A 19,219-nucleotide genomic window follows, 5' to 3' on the forward strand; every position below is an offset into this window, starting at 1 on the left:
ACATGATTATCATTCAATTAAATTGATCTTCTAAGTTGCTTTTGGTATTTTAATGCTTGATTACGTAACGGATCTATCTGGCCACGTGGTGCTTTGAAATCTCCGAAAACTCCAGTTGCAAGCTATTGCAGCAGGCTTTGAGATTGGAGAAAAGAAAAGGGGACGGGCAGCGTTAACACCATGCAACGCTATTCTCCAGCCAGCCTCGCTTTATGCGACGCAAGAGTGACGCCATTTCATCTAGCACCGGCTCCTGCAAGCATCGTGATAAGGTAAGGAAAACATCCTTTGTGCTGCATCAAAATGGCCCAGTGTTTTCTTAACTGAACGGTTAATGTCTAATCTTACATTTCCTATATTTTTTATTGATGTCTCATTCGTTCACCAGCGTTTCTGCCCGTACTCCCAGTTAGCTAGCTGTTGCAGGGCTAGATTGACTGTAAGATAACGTGATTATTAAAATATACGCAGTATGAATGCTTTGGATTATTTAGTTATTGATACGACTCCTATCGATCGTCGAGGTGTTGCTGGCACGCGGCTCCTAAATCAATGCATAGCAAGTGTTTTTTTTTTTTACCCATTGTCCTCTATTGGTGATGGGAAGCCCGCCTTGCTTCGCGAGTCGATTCTTTCGAATAATACAGTTCCATGTGGCATGATTGTACATGCTCTAAGATGTTTAAATAACATGTTTTTTTTTCTTTTCAAAGTGCATCCTGACTACCCTAAATAGCATCGACAGTTCCTAATATAACATAGAATTTAGGATAAATATTCTGGGCGCAGGCATTCAGTTAGTTTTATTTCTGGCTTATCTTGTTACTTTTTGCCCCCCAAAATCAGCTTTTTTTTTTTTTTTTTTTTTTGCTCAGATACGATCAGGTTCGATGAGTCATTGCAATGTTAATTCGAACTACTCGGACTTTTTATTTCGATTCATTTGAAGGTTCGATTCAAAAGAAGACTTATTTAAAAATGAGACATTACAGTTGCCCTGTTTTGCGATAAGAATGCACACGGTTTTTTTTCTCCTTCATGTGTTTTATTGTCTAATATGAGCAGGAGGAATATATATATATGTGTGTGTGTATTTATGTATGTATGGATGTAGGTATATATATGTAGTATCTTTGTTTTGGCATCATAGCTTACCTCTCTTATTAGAAATATGCTGCATATGTTATGTGTTTTTTCTTTTCTCTCTTCACAACAGGGCTTGAGCGTTGAATTTACATTATTAAAATGGTGAAAATCTTTGTTGGGAACCTTTCGCCGAACACTACGGCTGAGGAGATCCGCTCTCTATTCTCTCAGTATGGCAAAATATCTGAGTGTGACATTGTGAAAAACTTTGGCTTTGTGCACATGGATGACAAAGCAGAGGCAGATGAAGCCATACGAAATCTTCACCATTACATGCTGAATGGTTTGGCCATGAATGTGGAGATGAGCAAAGGGAAGCCCAAGACCTCTACAAAACTTCATGTCGGAAACATCAGCAGTAGTTGCACCAACCAAGAACTCCGGGCCAAGTTTGAGGAGTATGGACCTGTGGTTGAGTGTGACATAGTGAAAGACTATGCATTTGTTCACATGGAGCGAGTGGAAGATGCTATGGAGGCCATCAGTGGTTTGGACAACACAGCCTTTCAAGGTGAACCAGTATGGTCCTTTTAGCTCAATTTTATCTTGTCATGTTTGTTCCAAAAAGTGAGCCTCATTTCAGTTTGGTAAGTAGAAAAATTGGTAAGTGATAAGTGGAGCAAAATTGACAATTCGATTTCTACGGTTAATTTGTTATATGGAGGTCAATAGAGGATGTCCACAAAGCTGATCAGTTCTTCATTGAAATTATTTTCATCCAAAAAAGCAAGGGAAATCATACAAGTTCTTTTGAGCAATGAGCATAAATTTGTGTAATTCAAGTCAACATGAAATCCAAACGGACCCTATTTGCTAAACAACATATTTTATGCACAAAATATTAGCACCATATTAGTTATCAATCTTTTTTTGTGAATGTCTGCATAAGGTGCTGTGCTGTGTGCATTAAAAATAGTAAATTAATTTCTTAAAGTACAACAACCTTTGTTACTTCAGTTCAACAAATGAATATGCTGTACAAAATACAAAGTGTTTTATAGTGGCATAGTAAATATTCAAAGTCTATTGGCAACTCTTTGAGAACTGTATTATTAGGATGACCTAATTTTTCTAATTCAAACCACATTTATATTTATCCATCTTTCTTTCAAACTTTTACATTATAAAGTTATGATCCTAAATGCACTCATAGTGTACAAAAAATGAATTTAGTTGATTTTAGATTTTAGTGTTTTTAAGTAATTTAGTAGAATGTATTACGACTTCCTTTTATCAATTATCAGCCATAAAAAAAAATTAAAAAAAATAAGCGGGTTGCGAACAGTGTTTGACACTGACATTCATTTATAATTTAACTCTAATTCTGGCCGTGTTTTTCTCGATAACTGTTAAAACGAAGCGTGAAGTCTATGGCTGCTTTGACCTTCTGAACATTTAATCCGTGTGCATGCTAAAAATTTAAATCGAAATATCATGGCAAATTCTTTCTTTTCCTTAAGGCAAACTGATGAGCGTGAAGCTTTCGACTAGCCGCCTGCGTACCGCGCCGGGAATGGGAGAGAGAGCGGGTTGTTATCGGTGCGGGCAGGAAGGCCACTGGTCCAAAGAATGCCCAATTGACCAGAACGGCTGCTACAGAGAGGGCCCAGGCTCGGCAGGATATGGGCCCCTCAGGTTCGATGAGGGTGGCGAATGTGGTGGCCGGGGGTTTCATCGCAGCTACAGTGGGGAACCGGCCTTCGGTGGCAACTTTTCACATGGCTTCTCCAGGGGAGCAGGGTACGGCGTCCCAGGGTATGGAAGGGGCGCGGGTTTTGAGAGCGCAGTGAGTTACGGTATGCCAGCGGGCTACAGCATTGGCGCGGATAATAGCATGGCCCCCACATACGGCAGTGAGGCTGTGTATGGGAGCAGTGGCGTGGCCTATGGTGGTGCGATGCCTGCATACCCAATACGGCGACCGCCCTATGAGGAACGAGATCCGTACGGGGTGGTGGACTTCTACGAGAAATATCGGGCACGTCCGTATGGAGCAAGTTATTTTGAAGATAGACGCGCGGTCCCACCTCCTGTTCCTCCTACCCCTTCCTCCTCGGCGGTCGTGAGATATGAGCGCCATCCCCTTCCCCCTCCTCAGGCTCCCACCTCTTCATACTATGTCCGTGAGCGGAGCCCGATCCGGCGAGCTCCCCTAGAGGCGGAGGGATATGCGTATGAGCGGTCGCGCCTCTCTCCTGTCTCTTCGCTTTCCAGGAGCTCTGCGTATGACGTACCGCGGGATCCATATGCCGCTACGCGCTATGCTTACTAGCCTAATACATGTGTGCACTCAGGTGAGATCTTTTTAGGATTATAAAGATTAGAGCTAAGTTTGATCAAACGGAAAGCAGTTTTTGGGGAATTATTTTTAAAGGGATATTGGTTCCTCTCCGATAACCGTTTGGAACAACATGAGGGTGAGTAAATGATGACCGAATTTTCATTTTTGGGTGAACTATGCCTTTAAAGTTCTTTCATACGGCAGTGAAGTATTGTTAACAATGTTTAATTTAATTGAGGATCTGCATATTTTGTAAGGTCCTGCTGAACATATCTTCAATATTATATCATAGATATTTTGGTTACACATCCAATATACATAAATACAAGCAGACAAAGATTGACATTGATATTGTTAGCCAGATTTGTCAATTTGAAGCACTTGGTTACATCCTATTACCTAAAAAAATGTCTTATCCCAATTCATGTTGTCAGATTTGGGCACATGAAAGTCCACAGAATAGACAACTGAATGACTGAGATGATTTTATGATTCTTTTCTTTTTGCAGGTGTTTCTTGGTTGCTCATGGATCATTTTAGAGGTTGTGATGCATCCTGCGTTGCCTGGGTCAAGGACCGTACACATGGCCCACTTCCTGGCACTAAACTCCTTTTGTCATCTTAATCTTTATGTAGCTGTTTTTTTTTTTTTTTTTTTTGATATGTAAATATGTTCTTCTCGTTAATAAAAGTTAAAACCAAATCTCTTATTCTTTTGTGTAAATCATAGCAATGGTTTTTGTATTGCAGTTGCTCTGGATGTGCAGTATGGAAAATTGAATATTCATTTTTTTTTCCTCCATGAAAATGTTTGCACAATAACATTTACTGACTATTAGTTCACTCACTATGGCAGGAAGAGCTCTTGGCAGTAATATTTCACTTGTTTTCCTTACCTTTTCTAACCATCTTTTGACCCTGTTTCCTGTGATTTAGCACATTTGACTTAATGCTAACCATTTCCTCTTACTCCTCTTCAACATTTCCTCCACAGTTTTATGATTACAATTTATTACATTTATACAAACTAAAAGAGTATTTTAAAACTACTGTTCAGATACAAATGTGTTGTAAAACATGCGGTCTCTTTATGCAACTGTGCATATTTGAGTACAAACATCTCACAACAGTTAAGGGGGTGAAATTTACATAGAAGTGAAAAAATAAATAAATATGCCAGGGATAAAAAAATGTAAACATTAAACCAAACTAAAGTGACACAATGGTCCATAATGTATTTTACCTTTTCCATTTCTAATATTGTGCAAAGTAGTACCATAATAACAGCATAGTCTTTGATTTCACAGGAAGTTTTAAGGAATTCTTAATGTGACAAAAGCAATTTAATTGGCGATTTTATTAACAGAAATTTTTCATTTTAAAAGAAAATTAATACCACCTAAGGAACTCAATATAAAATTGGGGAATTTAGTGTCTTTTTTTAATGTACTCAATTATCCATTTTATCTTAAATACTTCTTTGAGGTCTGTAAAATGTAACACTTCAAGGCCCCCAAATTCTTTAATATTATTTAAAACATTTTCATAAGTAGTGAGCTTTTCTTCCCAAATGAAATCATAGAGAATCTTATCCAAATGCTTAACAACATTCTTTGGAACTTCCGCTGACATTGATACAGACCTCAGAAAATTCAAAAATTGTGCAACTAATAAAAAAAAGGAAAGGACAAGTACCATGAGATAACTGGACTGAGCTATTACAACCATTATGAAGAGTTTGAATTGCTTCTTGAAAAACATACTATATATATATATATATATATATATATCCCCCTCACTTCTGAAAAGATGGCTACGCCCCTGTATATATATATATATATATATATATATATATACAGGGGCGTAGCCATCTTTTCAGAAGTGAGGGGGACAGAAATTACACACACACACACACATATATATATATATATATATATATATATACCATTACGATATAACATTTCTGTAATCTACATAGCCTATTAGTCAACAGTAAGTCTCTTCTGCTCACCAAGTCTGCCTTTATTTGATCCAAAGTACAGCAAAAGCAGTAATATTGTGAAATATTAATACTATTTAAAATAACTGTTTTCTATTTGAATATATTTTAAATGTAATGTATTCCTGTGATCAAAGGTGAATTTTCAGCATCATTCCTCCAGTCTTTAGTGTCACATTAATCAGAAATGCTGATTATCAATATTTAAAACAGACGAGTAAATTTTTTTCAGCATTCTTTGATGAATAGAAGGATCCAAAAATCTGCATTAATGTGAAATAAAAAGCTTTCGCTACATTAGACACTATATCATTCAAAGGCTTAGTGTATATATATATATATATATATATATATATATATATATATATATATAGTGAGATTTATGAGCTCTGTCAAAAAGCAAATCAGAATATCAGAATTATTTCTGAAGGATTGTGTGACTGGAGTAATGATGCAAAAAAATTCAGCTTTGGAATCTCAATAAATAACATTTTGAAATAGCAGCTATTTTAAATAGGCTAGCAAATATATTTCAAAATTTCACTGATTTGCAGTACTTGGATCAAATAAATGCAGGCGAGACTTCTTTAAAAAACATTAACAAGCTTACTGTTCAAAAACTTTTGACTGGACGTGGATACTATAGGCAACTGTGATTTTTTTCTAATTTCTAGCTTTTAATTGGCTTAGAAATCTATAACTGCTGGACAATAACAAATAATAATGATTAGTTAATATACTACAAACACGTTTTATCTCCTAATAAGGCAGAATCGTTTCTATACTGTAATAAATGCTATGTCAATTAGCACTGCATTGTTCTTATACTTTATTTATCACCTGCTGGAGATTTTTTTGGACTTGAAAAAAACGAAAACAACTGTTTCAACCATAGACATGTATAGAAAGGCTAGATGGCTCAAGGCGGAGTCAGCTGTGTCGTCACTTGGCGGCCATCTTAGGTCAGGAGACTGCGCTGCTGCTCCCTGCTGCTGTGGACGGAAGGTGAGTGACATACGCCAACTAAAATGCTCGTAACTTGCTGAATTCTTGACGGATTTACAAACGGTTTGGTTTATTACAAACCTTATTAACGTGGCTATGATTTGTGCTGATGCCGATGTTTAAATTGTAGCTTCACGTTTTGAGAAACGCTTAACATTGCAGCGTAGCTGTGTGTTTCATGGCTGCCCTCTACTCTAAAGTGATACCACAGTCGACATTTTCAATTATTAACAGGTTTCCTGAGACCAACAACGTTTCTTGACAACCTAATCTTTTGTCTAAATGTCATTTTGTGGATGTGGTTGTATTTATTTGCTGGCTAGCAGTGAAGAGGTCGTAAGTGAGTCACCAAGCAATTGTAAATTGGTGGGAGAGGCAGGGTTAGTCTTTCGTTTCAACATAGCTTTGAGTTACACATGATTTCCAAGTGGTTTGGTTTCGTAAAAACATCTTTACATTTGGATTACTTTGTTGGTTTTTTGTTTACAGAACTTCTGATTATGCTTGTGGAAAATGAGAGGAGGAGAGGGAGGGAGCTGTATTGATTATATTGTATTGATGGAAAGAGTTTTGTGTCCAATTGTGTCTTAATGTTTTTTTTTTTTTTTGTATATTTTGTATATTTTTTTTGTAAGTTTTTTCTAATTGTGTGCCTTTGGACCTAAGTAAAAAAACAAAAAACAAATACCCATCTCTTTTCTCTTTATTTTACAGAATGGCAACTTGAGACAGATTTATATTATACATAAATTTACACATGTATTTAATAATGTAAATATTAGTAATAAACTAAATTGCACTATTTTCATGTTTCATGTACCTTATAAATATTGACATCATTACTGTGTGTGTGTATGGGTATACCTAGTACTTTACCTGTCTAGTCTACTTAATATACTATTTTCTTAATAAACTCCGTGGCTATAATTTTTCACAAGTATGCAGTTAAATAGCCGCATCCCTGAAGTTTATGACACACCAAGCCGTTTGAAAATTGAGCAAAATATAGTTATTTCAGCACTACATGCACAATAGACTTTAATGTTATAACTGGACGAGCGGTCCTGTCCTAAGATGGCCGCCGTGTGACGTCGTCGGGTCCCATTGGCTCTCAGCGCCGGTAAGCTATCTAGCCTTTCTATACATGTCTATGGTTTCAACCAGCGATAGCTGGATGCTGTTCATATTAGGAGTTTCCTGATAGGACTTTCTGCGTGAGAGCGCCCTCCGGCTTCGAGGATGAATGAAACACACACTGAAGGAGAGTTTAGCGACCCGTGATGTTCATTTCGCCTTCTCGGTCCGAAAAAAAACATCAGGTCATGCGCAGACTATCCTGTCTCTTTGAGTTTAAATCTATATTTATTCACACCAGCTCTTGAAAACCTCTGTACGAACACACTTGCCCGAGAAAGTGCGGGGGACGAAGTTCCCCCTGTATGTATATATATAATATATATTATATATATATATATATATATATATATATATATATATATATATATATATATATATATATATAAAACTTTGAACATAGAATGTAAATATAAAAGAATGTTCAATAGTATCACATGGTTTATAAAAGTGGGTAAATAATATTAAACTTTCAGCTGAAATAAAATATCTATAGTCAATTAGATCAATAATTAATATAATATTATTTCAGATATAGCGTCCTTTCAGAAAACCTGATTATTCTTCATCAATTATCTTTTTTTTTTTATTAAGTCTTTTTGCTAATATATGTGAATACATTTTTATATAATTTATCTTTGTTAGGTTTTGGTGTAAGTGTAATTAACTTACTCCTTGTTTTATTGATGCAGGAAATTCTCTAAAATCAACCGAATCTTTAAAAACCGCAAGTAAAAAGGGTGCAAGTACATTACAAAAAGTTTTAAAAATCCATTGTCAACCCGTCGCTTCCAGGAGACTTATTTTCTTTAAGACTGTTTATGCAATCTATAACCTCTTGAATATTTAATGCTTTATCACATGAATTTCTGAAATCTGTGATCTTATTAGTATTGTCTGATAAGCTACTAATAAATAAATCTGTATTAGTGGGTTGATTAAGGGAGCTATACAATTTACTTTAGAATTGAGATACAAAGTTAGGTACATCTTAAGGTTCTCATTAGTAGCACACTTTATTAAAAATGTGTTTACAGAAGTTATTTCTCGTTAGGTTATTTTTTTTATTAAATCCTGCTGCCATCCATTTTCGTCTTGACCTGGCATCTCACCATTTGAATGGTAGCTGTAAAAAACCAACCTACCCTGCTAGGAGGTTGGGCCTCTTGCTGAATATCAATGGAACGACCAATGATAGGCCATTAAAATGTTTCGACAGACCTTTGATGATCCAATGACTGTAACCCATACATAGATTGACATAATAATCGACCAATCAGACAGTTCTAAATGCACATGATATCTTCTTTGTCGATCTCAATGTACGCCATCTTAGTCAGCGGGTAATAGAAGAAGGTTGCGTGTTAGGATACGTACGTTCATATTATTTAGAAAGGAAAACACACTTTTTGTGCATACGCTACCCTGACGCCCAGAAATGGCAACGGGAGCCAACGCAACCCCGCTGGGGAAGCTGCACCCGAGTATCGGCGCTAAGCGAGGCTTTGAGTCTGGTCCCGGCGCGGGGTTAATGGCACCGCCCGGGCCTGCGGTTTCTTTCCCGCTGCAGAATTTACAGCAACCGCAATTATCAAACCCAAGTTTCTGTCAGTTCCCCGGAGCCGTGAGTTCTGCGCTGACAAACCAAGTCGGAGTAGGACTACCGTTACCGTCTCAGGCGGGGAGTGGAGGTAAACAGCGTGGACTGCCCTGAGACTCGGGACAAACGGCCTGGCCCTTTATAACGTTAACCTTAGTTGGAGCTGCCTTAATTTGGCTCACTTTGACCTATTGTTTTTTCAAGAGTATTGTGTAATAAAAACTTTAGGTTGTGTAGTGCACTTGTATACTTAATATACTATTTGCATGCATTCGCAAGAACAATTCACTGGTTAGATTAGTCTTTTATTCATATAACGGTTACCTTTTTGTAAACGAAAGAAGTTATTGAAATTGTAGACAAATTATTTATAATAATCAAGTAAGGTACTTCAAATATAATAAGTGATTTTATTTTTTGTTCATACTCAATGAGGGGGGAAAACACATTTTAGACCCATTTTTGCAAACTAAGCAAAAATATGCAGTGGCTGTTACTACTATGGCCAAAAGTAAGGCGAAGTTGTGATAGTTTGCAGTATTATCGGTTTATATTTTTTCTCTAACAATAACATAAAATGAGTGTAAATATCAGGTATTTATTTATTTTTTAATTATTGGACATATAAGAAAAAACTGATTAATGGATAATCAAGTAATCCTATAAAAGTTATTAGTTTAACTTACTGCTACTTATCCAGTAAACTGCAGTAAATAATTATAAAAAAATTTCCCCCAGGATTTCTTTCTTTTTTCTTTTTTTAATCAAGTATGATAAGCTATTGAAGACTTTATAGGGTTAAACACAAAGAGCTATAGACTTTGCATGTAATCACATCTCACTTATTCCATCCCTCTTAGATTTTGGCCAGAAGAAACGGAAAAGGAGTCGCTGGAGCAGCGAGACCCCGGATCAGAAGACCATTATCCCAGGCATGCCCACCGTGATCCCTCCCGGTCTGACTCGGGACCAGGAGCGAGCTTATATAGGTGAATATCTAATTTTACTCTTATTCAAATGTGTGTCTAAGTCATATAGTTTAAGTTGCAGAACATTGTGTTTGTAAATGAGGGTTTTTCTTTTTTACACCCTGACAGCTCACTTTTTTTGTCCCAAAACCTGTTGGTTTATTATTTCCTCACAGTTTGCACATCACATGCAGGATGTAATTGCTGAATTTCATTAGTCTGACTTCTTTGGTGATATCATTTAGGTCAGTTAATGGGATAACTGTTTGGTTCTTTGCTTACCATTAATCTGAAGTCTCAGTGCAAAATGGCCATCTCTGTATGTCTCCAATGACTCCTTATAGGGATGGTTTTCTCAAAGAAGTCAATCAACCGAAATTCAGCACTTTGCCCCCGTGTTCACTAGAATGCACTAACTCCATTGATGTGCAAAGTGAGGACGATTCTTTTGTCTAGGAAGCACTGAGGTATTAGTAGCACTGTCTGCGTACCATCTGATGTCCATTAGCAAGAACCCACAGTGTTTTTCTGATGTTGCTGCTTGCTGTGATCTGTCTCCAGCTGCAGGACTCCATCACTGCTCATGTTTTCTATGCAAAATGTCTTAAGTCTAATTTGCCTGCAAAGCACTGCAGGTCCAACATTGAACTGCGAAAGTCATCTCCATCCCCAGTCTCTGAAAGCAGTGTGTAGTAAATTGCTTTCTCATTGCTGTCAGGCACTTGTTTTGCAATGGCATGTGGTGTAGTGTTTGTTCAACTATAATGTGACCTAGACCTACATCTGCTTAACTAGTCCTTTATCGACACCTCATGTCTCTTACTGACCATCAACCTGCACCATTCAACGTGTGACCAATGGGGTCTGATTCTCTTAAGCATGTCATAGAGAAATGCATGTGGAAACCCATTAAATGCTTCCATGAGTGATGCAAAACTTAATTTGATTACAGGTCAGTTTTTGATGTAAATCTAGTCTTTTGCATGAAAGAGAAAACACAATCCACTAAAGGCTGATCTGTTTGATTATTTCTAAATACTGCACCTCAGTTGTTCTAATTGATTAGTATTTGTAACATCTGGTAAGTGGCTGTGGTGACTTGATGAGTGTTGAATAATACTGATGAGGTTTGTTAGTGTTGCTAAAATTATTTACAGTCCCGTCATGTAATTATACTGCTGTTATCCTCTAAATAACTTCATTTCAATCTCATTGAGGATGCAGTTACTTAAGCCACTTAGCCAATATGATTTTTTATTTTCTTAAACCCAACTTTTTTTCTTCCTGGCAGGCCTTCATGTTTTGCCACCTATTTAGCTTGAAATTACTATGGTATGTGAAGTAAACATTTTAAATGTATTCTTTAAATGTGAATTTTAGTAGTTTCACTTCTCGAGGTTGGTGGCATAAAACAGAAAGCCTGTTGCAATGAACCTTTTTCTGAAATTGTTAATTATTGAAATGCCTCCAGCTTTCTGGACCTTCAAATTTTGTAGATGTTTGGGGAAATCTGTATGGGCTTATACAAATTAATGCGTTTTCCAGAATTCTGGGTGGGATTTCGATAATTCAGGAAATTTGGATCAAAAGTCTTCAGTTTACCTTGATTCTTAGTGAACTGACAATTGCCATGCTAATTGTGTTCTAGTCATTGTTGAACTTTAGTCATGTTGAGTTTTACAGTGTACAGTTTCTGCTTTTGTGGGTTTTTTTTTTTGTTGTTAACCACAATTCTCTCCATCCTTGTTTTTTTTTCTTCCTAACCTGATTTCTTCCAGTCCAACTGCAGATCGAAGACCTGACACGTAAACTGCGTACAGGAGACCTGGGAATCCCTGTTAACCCTGAGGACAGGTCGGAATAACAATTTGAACCCACCAACAGTAACATTTCTTTTACCTTTTTAATGCGTCATTTTATGTGAGGCCAGTTCGTAAGTAAGTGTACAAATGTGTATGTAGGGGTAAGTGATTGTTAAATGAAGAAAGTCTAAATGCCTTGCTCTGAAATGACCTCATATCTTTGCCTTTCTTTAGTTGGAGAATAAACTAAATGCCTTGATTATGAAATTGGCTTTGTTAAATGCCTAACTAGTTTTTGAAATGCTTAGTTAGTTTTAGAGAGGCGTTTGGATCGGTTCTATAGAAAGAGGCAAAGTTATGACTGAAGGCTATTATGGTACGATATTGTCATATCAAAGATTAGACTTTCATGTAATTCAGTTAGTGCTGGCAGGTAACTTGTCAATGCTACATACTCTGAAATTAATTGTTTTGCAGAACGTATCATATGACATAGCACCTAACTACCAAAGCCTAATGTGCAATCATATAAGCAGCGGAACTCTTGATTGTCTCAAGTAGATTTTATTTTATTCTGTGCTGTTCTTGTAAAGTTTTTTTTTAAATTATTATTGCATGAATTTTATATGAAAAAATTGTATCAAAGGCTGGTATATAAATTTTTTTGTGAAGATTCCAGTGTAGTCTAAGTTAGCAGTTTCGATTCAGCCGTTATTTAATCCATTTAAATGCATTTTGAATTTTATTAGATTATACGTTGCATTTTTAATGCCCCTTCTTTCTAACCTCTAAAATGCAGTGGTGACGAAAACAATCAAATCCTTAATCCCTAAATCTGAATGTTGGTTAATTAGATGGTTATTAATCGTTTTCCATAATGGGGCTACAACCATTTTGTTCAGGAACTTCCACAGTATTCCAGATTTCTGCACTGGAAGTCCGCTCGGAGGAGACTCCTCTGACCTTTTCTTTTTTGAATAACCATAACCTTATTACTGATCACTTTGGCCACTCATAGACTTCATAAGCATCCAACATAGCAGAAAATGTCATGTTTCTGACGTGAGCGTGTCTTTCTAGTAGCCACTCCCCTTGCTCTCTGAACAGCCTTAGGTTCTCCAGCAGAATCTTTAATCTGACGTTTATACACCGCCAACTCTAAAAAGGTTCTTCTCAAAGGTCTGTCCACTCCAGGATTTAGGAACGATCGCTCATCAACTTCCAGCTCGCAAAAGAAAGCTGGGGGGGGTGCTTCAGGTCAGCGCTGGAGATATCAGTCCAAAAGAAAACCAGCAGAAAACTCTTCCCTCTTTTTTCCCCCCACTTTTCTCCTCTTCGGGTTGCCACTCATGAACCTGTCACTCTTGTGTGGCTGTCTTGTTTGAGAGCTGTTGAAGTTTAATATGTAATCCAAATTTTTTTCTCTAACCCAAATTCCCCCTCTCGTAACTTTTTTCAAGCACAGAGCCTCATTGTGCAGGTTAACAGGTTTTCAGCACCATCCAAGGGGAAGGTAACAGTTGGAGTGCTCTTTGAGAACCTGTGAAGGTTTAGATCAGCTTTTCAAGTGTGTTGGTTGCCCCGTTTGTCTCCGATACTTGTCCTATTTTTCCATCTCCAACATATTGAGAGAAAGACTCATTTTATTAACGTTTGAAAACTCAGTGGACTCTCTGGCGCCAAGTTTTGAAGTCATTTTTAGAAGCTGCTTATGTTCTTATTCTGAGTCTGTTCCGCTTTTTTTTCATTTACATTTCATTTCATTTACATTCAGTTTAATATGTTTTCCTAGTGAGCTTCTCTCCCATTAGAACATGAGCACTCTGGGGCATCCCATGCACTTTTTAAATGACCACAGAACTATTCAAAATAGTGCCAGCCAAGAGTAGGCAAGCATTTGAATGTTAAACTGTTGAGGCTGTAAGTACTGCTTTAAAATGTTTCTGTTGTTCATTCTTTTTCACAGATCTCCATCTCCTGAGCCCATCTACAACAGTGAGGGAAAGAGGCTTAATACACGTGAATATCGGACACGTAAGAAACTGGAGGAAGAGAGGCATTCTCTCATTACAGAGATGGTGGGACTGAACCCTGAATTCAAACCCCCTGCTGACTACAAGTGTGTCTTCCACAAATGAACACTTTTTGCTTTTTACCTTCTCTCTGGTTGTGGAGTCAGATATTTATTTGTCAAATGTTTCTTTGTTTTTCTTCTTTCTCAGACCACCAGCTACTCGTGTCAGTGACAAGGTAATGATTCCTCAGGATGAGTATCCTGAGATCAACTTTGTTGGGCTTTTGATTGGGCCACGGTGAGTTGAAAGGCTGAGCTCTCAATTTATTATTCATTTTTGGCCGATTTGAGTCTCTACGTCAAAGTAACTTTTCTCTTGTTCTGTTGTTTTTTTTTTTCTTAGTGGAAACACTCTGAAAAACATTGAGAAGGAGTGCTGTGCTAAGATCATGATTCGTGGTAAAGGCTCAGTAAAGGAGGGAAAGGTGGGCCGTAAGGATGGACAGATGCTTCCCGGAGAAGATGAACCTCTTCATGCACTGGTCACTGCTAACACCATGGAGAATGTCAAGAAAGCTGTAGAGCAGGTGAGTCCATTTCAGATATTCTTGTGTTTGGAAGTCGAATCAGGTTTTCAGAATTCCATTTAATGAAAATGAATACCTGTCAGACTCAAAAAACATTATATTGCCTCTTAAGTGCTTTCTTTTTGTCCACAGATTCGTAATATCCTCAAGCAGGGCATTGAGACCCCTGAAGACCAGAACGACCTGAGAAAGATGCAGCTAAGGGAGCTGGCACGACTCAATGGCACTCTGAGAGAAGATGATAACAGGTGAGAAACTAGATGCAAATTTCTTGAGCAGCAGGCGAGTAAATGTTGTAGATGTTTGATACTCATCAATGTGTACATTTTTTCCCTCTCAGAATCTTGCGCCCGTGGCAGAGCACTGAGCCTCACAGCATCACAAACACAACTGTGTGTACAAAATGTGGTGGAGCAGGTCACATCTCATCAGATTGCAAGTTTACCAGGTAAGCCCAGCCACCATTGATCAGCAGTGATATTTTTTTTTTCTACCAAGTAGTTTACCACCTTCTGGTTATCAAATAAAGTTCAGACAGCACAGTAAGCTTTATTGTATTTCTTTGCTCCTCAGTTCCTTTGCACAACGACCTGGTGAACCACCCCAGTCTGCTCAGGATAAGGCCCGTATGGATAAAGAGTACTTGTCTCTCATGGCAGAGCTAGGAGAGGCTCCAATCCCTGCCTCCAGTGGGGGCCACAACAATCCTGCCTCTAGTGGACCTCGTCCTGCAGGACCCAACAATAACCAGCCACCACCAGTAAGCCCAAACACATCAATTTTTCCTTATTGGAAGCCAGTTTCGTCATAATGTACACACATACCCTACCGTTCAAATATTTTGGGTTGGAAAAAGTATTTATTTTGGGGGGAAAGAAGTCTCTTATGCTCACCAAGGCTATGTTTATTTGTTTAAAAATGCAGTTAAAACAGCAATATTGTGCAGTGTAATTGCAATTTAACAAAAAAGAAATTATTTCTTTACTTTTTACTTTTTTTTTTTTAATATATGATTTATTCACATGAATAGCAAAGCTGAATTTTCAGCAGCCAGTCTTAAGTGTCACATGATTGTTCAGAAATCATGCTAATATGCTGATTTATTGATCAAGACACTTTTTTTTTTGTTAAAGTAAAAATATATATATATATATTATGCATGATGTGATGAAATTATGATGTTAATGATGAAAACCATGTGTTTTTCAGGATTCTTTGTATGGAATGTTCAAAAGAGCAGCTTTTATTTCAAGTGTACACATCTTTACTGTTAATTGATTAATGCATCCTTACTGAATAAAAGTTTTACTAGTGTTTGGAACCCAAGATCAACCTCTCTCAAATACCTTTCAGAATCGTCCTCCTTGGATGAATTCAGGCCCTACTGATAACAGGAATTACCATGGCATGCACCAGGGTCCTGGTGGACCTCACAACTTTCCTCCACCAATGCCAAACATGGGTGGCCCTCCTATGCCGCCAAACCCCAATGGTATGCCTCCACCCTGGATGCAGCCGCCGCCTCCTCCAATGACCCAAGGCCCAGCCCCACCCGGACACCCCATGGGTGAGTATAACCTGTGATGTTCAGGATTTCAGTTCTATAATTTCTCCTTAACGGAGCATATAACTTTTCTCTGGAAGGATAGAGGTAAATAACTGGATATTTTCTTCCATTTATATTGGGAACATTTCCCATAAAAATCCAGATTTTGGAGTATAAAAATATTCAATGCTGTCATACTGTTCCAGAACGCTAAAGCTGTTCCCTTCTCTTGTCTTGTGATCAGGTTTATTGCCACCACCCATGGGTATTATGCCCCCGCCTCCACCTCCCCCCAACAACCAACCTCCACCCTCAGGACCTCTGCCACCTTGGCAACAGCAGGCACCTCCCCCACCACCCACCAGCAGCATGGCAACCAGCGCTCCACTGCCTTGGCAACAGAGTGAGTGCATTAGAGTAGTGCACAGTTGATGCCATTTAAAGGGTTTCCTTTTGCCTCAGACTGACTTGTTTTTTGTTTTTCCAGATACAACCACCACATCCACCCCAGTTACAGGAAACCTGCCACCCTGGCAACAGCCTCAGCAGACGGCCACCTCAGCCACTCAGCCCCCTCCACCCATGGGCACCCCCTCTATGGTGCCGCCTCCACCTGGGGTCCAACCCCCACTTCCACCTGGTGCACCACCTCCTCCACCACCCCCTCCTCCTGGCTCAGCAGGCATGATGTATGCACCTCCTCCCCCACCCCCACCTATGGACCCTAACTATGTGACCATGATGGGAATTCCTGGTATGCCACCTTACGGGATGCCCCCTGCACCTCCACCACCTCCGCCCCAGAGTTAAAGGCTCCATTTAGTCTCTATGGCCCTGTGACCATGCAATAATGCCTAAAATATACATCACAGGACTGTACCTAGTTCTGTTAATTCAACAGCTTGATGTGATTAGCTGTTTAGTTGCTAAAGGTTTATTTTCTGTTGATTGGCCTCGGTTTAAATATGTTTCCCATGCTTGGACATAGAAATCGAGCTAGTGAGAGAGACCGAGATCGTGGTAAATTTGTAATTTGCTTCAATTGTAATGGTTTTTAACTGTAGTATCTGATCTGTTGGTTTAATATTTGTTCAAAATGGTGACGTACAGGGAATGTGTGTGTTTTTTTTGTTTCTACCAGCCTGCTCTCATGTTGTTGTTGTTTGTTTTTTTTACCCTCTCTCCAGTGAGTAAAAGTAACGTCTGCTTAAGATTCAGTTAGCAACATTCCAACACATGTATAAACAACCATTTACACTCTTAACCAGCTGTGCATTTGTTGCTGCATAGTACAAAAAGACATTTGTCTTTAAGATGTTGTAGATGATTTGCTTACTCTATTAGGTGGTCAGTATAATTTGTGCTCACCTGGTATCCCATCCCTCTCAAAATGGTTTTTATTTAAAATAACTTTTCAGTAATTACCTTCCACCAAATGTATTTCAATATTTTTGTAATGAAGCATTCAACTAAATAAAAGTTGGCATGGTGTTGAGTTGTCATCTCTCACATTTGTTATACTAACATCAAGTCTTAACTCCGATTCAGTGGTTGATGGTGAGGGTTCTTTCCCTTCTGAAAGACTGTTAAACTTTTCAAATAGAAGCAGTTTTGTTGTTGATTCAAAATGTAAGTTACCTATGCAGTTTTCACAATTCTCTTTGGATTTAGGGCCTGTTTTCCTGGTCACCACCGCATGAATGTTTGCGGTCTTCTTCATCTTTTTTTTCCCCAGGTAGTTGCCTTGGTTTTTACTAACTGTATAGCTTGTTGTACATGGTGTTTACTTGTGCTTAACACAGTGCTTAAAAATACAAGTTTGATACAAGTTTGACAACCTAACTATGCGTTCTATACTAGACTAACTGAGACTTGTCATGGCACTTGTACACTGTTGTTGTTCTCTTGTTGACCTGACTGCTTCTATTGTTCTCATTTGTAAGTTGCTTTGGATAAAAGCGTCTGCTAAATGATTAAATGTAAATGTAAATGATGTCATGCTGCAAAACAAAAGAATGGGTGCTTTAACTTAATTTGAAGCAGATGTTGCTTCTATTTACTTTGTCAATTTATATTCATGTTGTGCACAGTGTATATAAGATAAAAGTACAGTCTGAGAATGTGGATTGCAGCTGAACAAGCAAATATGAGGCCACAAAAACAAGAACCTCAAGTTACATGGTAGCTCATAGAAGGTTCCTCTGGAAACATTGTAAGCTAGTAATTTGATTTTTGATGGACACCGACATCAAATTGGTTCATTACAGGAGTTAATTGTTGTACAAATGTATTTACAATGCAGAATTTGAGGATTTTAATGCATGTACAGGTGCATCTAAAAATATATATCGTGAAGTTATTTTTGTAACATTTAAAAAAAAAAAGTGAAAATGTCATATTCTTGATTCATTACATGTAAAGTAAAACATTTCAATTGTTTACATTTTTTTCTTTTATTTTGATGATTAGAGCTTACAGCTCATAAAAATCAGAAATCCAGTGTCTCAAAATATTAGAATATTTACATTTGAGTTTCATTAAATGACCATCCCTATGGTATACATTCCAGGTATCTCTTGTTCTTTGAAACCACAATAACGGAAAACTGCTGACTTGGCAGTGGACCAGAAGAAGATCAATGACAAAGAGAGTAAGTCACAGAAGGTCATTTCTGAAAGGGGTTGCTGTTCACAGAGTGGTGTATCAGAGCATATTAAATGCAAAATTGACTGCAAAGAAGAAATTGGGCAGGAAATGGTGCACAAGCAACAGGGTTGACCGCAAGCTTGAGAGTACAGTCAAGCAAAGCCGATTCAAACACTTGGGAGAGCTTCACAAGGAGTGGACTGAAGCTGGAGTCAGTGTATCAAAAGTCAACACTCGGACGTCTTCAGGAAAAGGGCTTCCAAGCTACTTCTTAAACAGAAACAACGTCAGAAGCATCTTACCTGGGCTAAAGAGAAAAAAATGGACTGTTGCTCAGTGGTCCAAAGTCCTGTTTTCAGATAAAAGTACATTTTGCATTTAATTTGGAAATCAAGGTCTGGAGTCTGGAGGAAGACTGGAGAGGCACAGAATCCAAAGTCCAGTGTGAAATTTCTTAAGTCAGTGATGATTTGGGGTGACGTGATGTCTGC

General features: G+C 38.0%; 2 protein-coding genes across 4 annotated transcripts; both read left to right on the forward strand.

The window, feature by feature from the left end:
* The first annotated feature begins 101 nt into the window (after positions 1-101).
* On the forward strand, positions 102-4,130 carry LOC132118076 (RNA-binding protein 4.1-like). Of its 2 annotated transcripts, XM_059527600.1 has the most exons (4): positions 115-272; positions 1,217-1,657; positions 2,607-3,440; positions 3,937-4,130. In XM_059527600.1, the coding sequence occupies exons 2-3, from the start codon at positions 1,246-1,248 to the stop codon at positions 3,416-3,418; spliced, it is 1,224 nt and encodes a 407-aa protein (XP_059383583.1). In that variant the 5' UTR covers positions 115-272; positions 1,217-1,245; the 3' UTR covers positions 3,419-3,440; positions 3,937-4,130. The 2 variants fall into 2 exon arrangements, with proteins under 2 accessions (XP_059383592.1, XP_059383583.1); XM_059527609.1 differs by lacking the exon at positions 2,607-3,440 and having other exon boundaries at positions 102-272.
* Positions 4,131-8,870: 4,740 nt separating this feature from the next.
* Positions 8,871-17,577, forward strand: LOC132118099 (splicing factor 1-like). 2 transcript variants are annotated; one of them, XM_059527643.1, is made up of 12 exons: positions 8,871-9,256; positions 10,026-10,154; positions 11,912-11,987; positions 13,902-14,054; positions 14,158-14,247; positions 14,353-14,536; positions 14,669-14,784; positions 14,877-14,984; positions 15,110-15,296; positions 15,890-16,103; positions 16,327-16,485; positions 16,570-17,577. In XM_059527643.1, exons 1-12 carry the CDS (start codon positions 9,004-9,006, stop codon positions 16,890-16,892), a joined length of 1,992 nt encoding a protein of 663 aa, XP_059383626.1. In that variant the 5' UTR covers positions 8,871-9,003; the 3' UTR covers positions 16,893-17,577. The 2 variants fall into 2 exon arrangements, with proteins under 2 accessions (XP_059383626.1, XP_059383635.1); XM_059527652.1 differs by lacking the exon at positions 11,912-11,987 and having other exon boundaries at positions 9,079-9,256.
* The last annotated feature ends 1,642 nt before the right edge of the window (positions 17,578-19,219 follow it).

Source organism: Carassius carassius, chromosome 3, assembly GCF_963082965.1.
Source record: "Carassius carassius chromosome 3, fCarCar2.1, whole genome shotgun sequence".
Classification (NCBI taxonomy): Eukaryota; Metazoa; Chordata; class Actinopteri; order Cypriniformes; family Cyprinidae; genus Carassius; species Carassius carassius.

Excerpts from the sequence above, each read along its gene's own strand:
- LOC132118076 (XM_059527600.1), top strand. The coding sequence starts at position 1,246 with ATGGTGAAAATCTTTGTTGGGAACCTTTCGCCGAACACTACGGCTGAG. Across the intron at positions 1,658-2,606 it reads GGACAACACAGCCTTTCAAG|GCAAACTGATGAGCGTGAAG; the intron begins GTGAACCAGTAT and ends CTTTTCCTTAAG.
- LOC132118099 (XM_059527643.1), top strand. The coding sequence starts at position 9,004 with ATGGCAACGGGAGCCAACGCAACCCCGCTGGGGAAGCTGCACCCGAGT. Across the intron at positions 9,257-10,025 it reads GTCTCAGGCGGGGAGTGGAG|ATTTTGGCCAGAAGAAACGG; the intron begins GTAAACAGCGTG and ends CATCCCTCTTAG. Across the intron at positions 14,985-15,109 it reads TCAGATTGCAAGTTTACCAG|TTCCTTTGCACAACGACCTG; the intron begins GTAAGCCCAGCC and ends TTTGCTCCTCAG.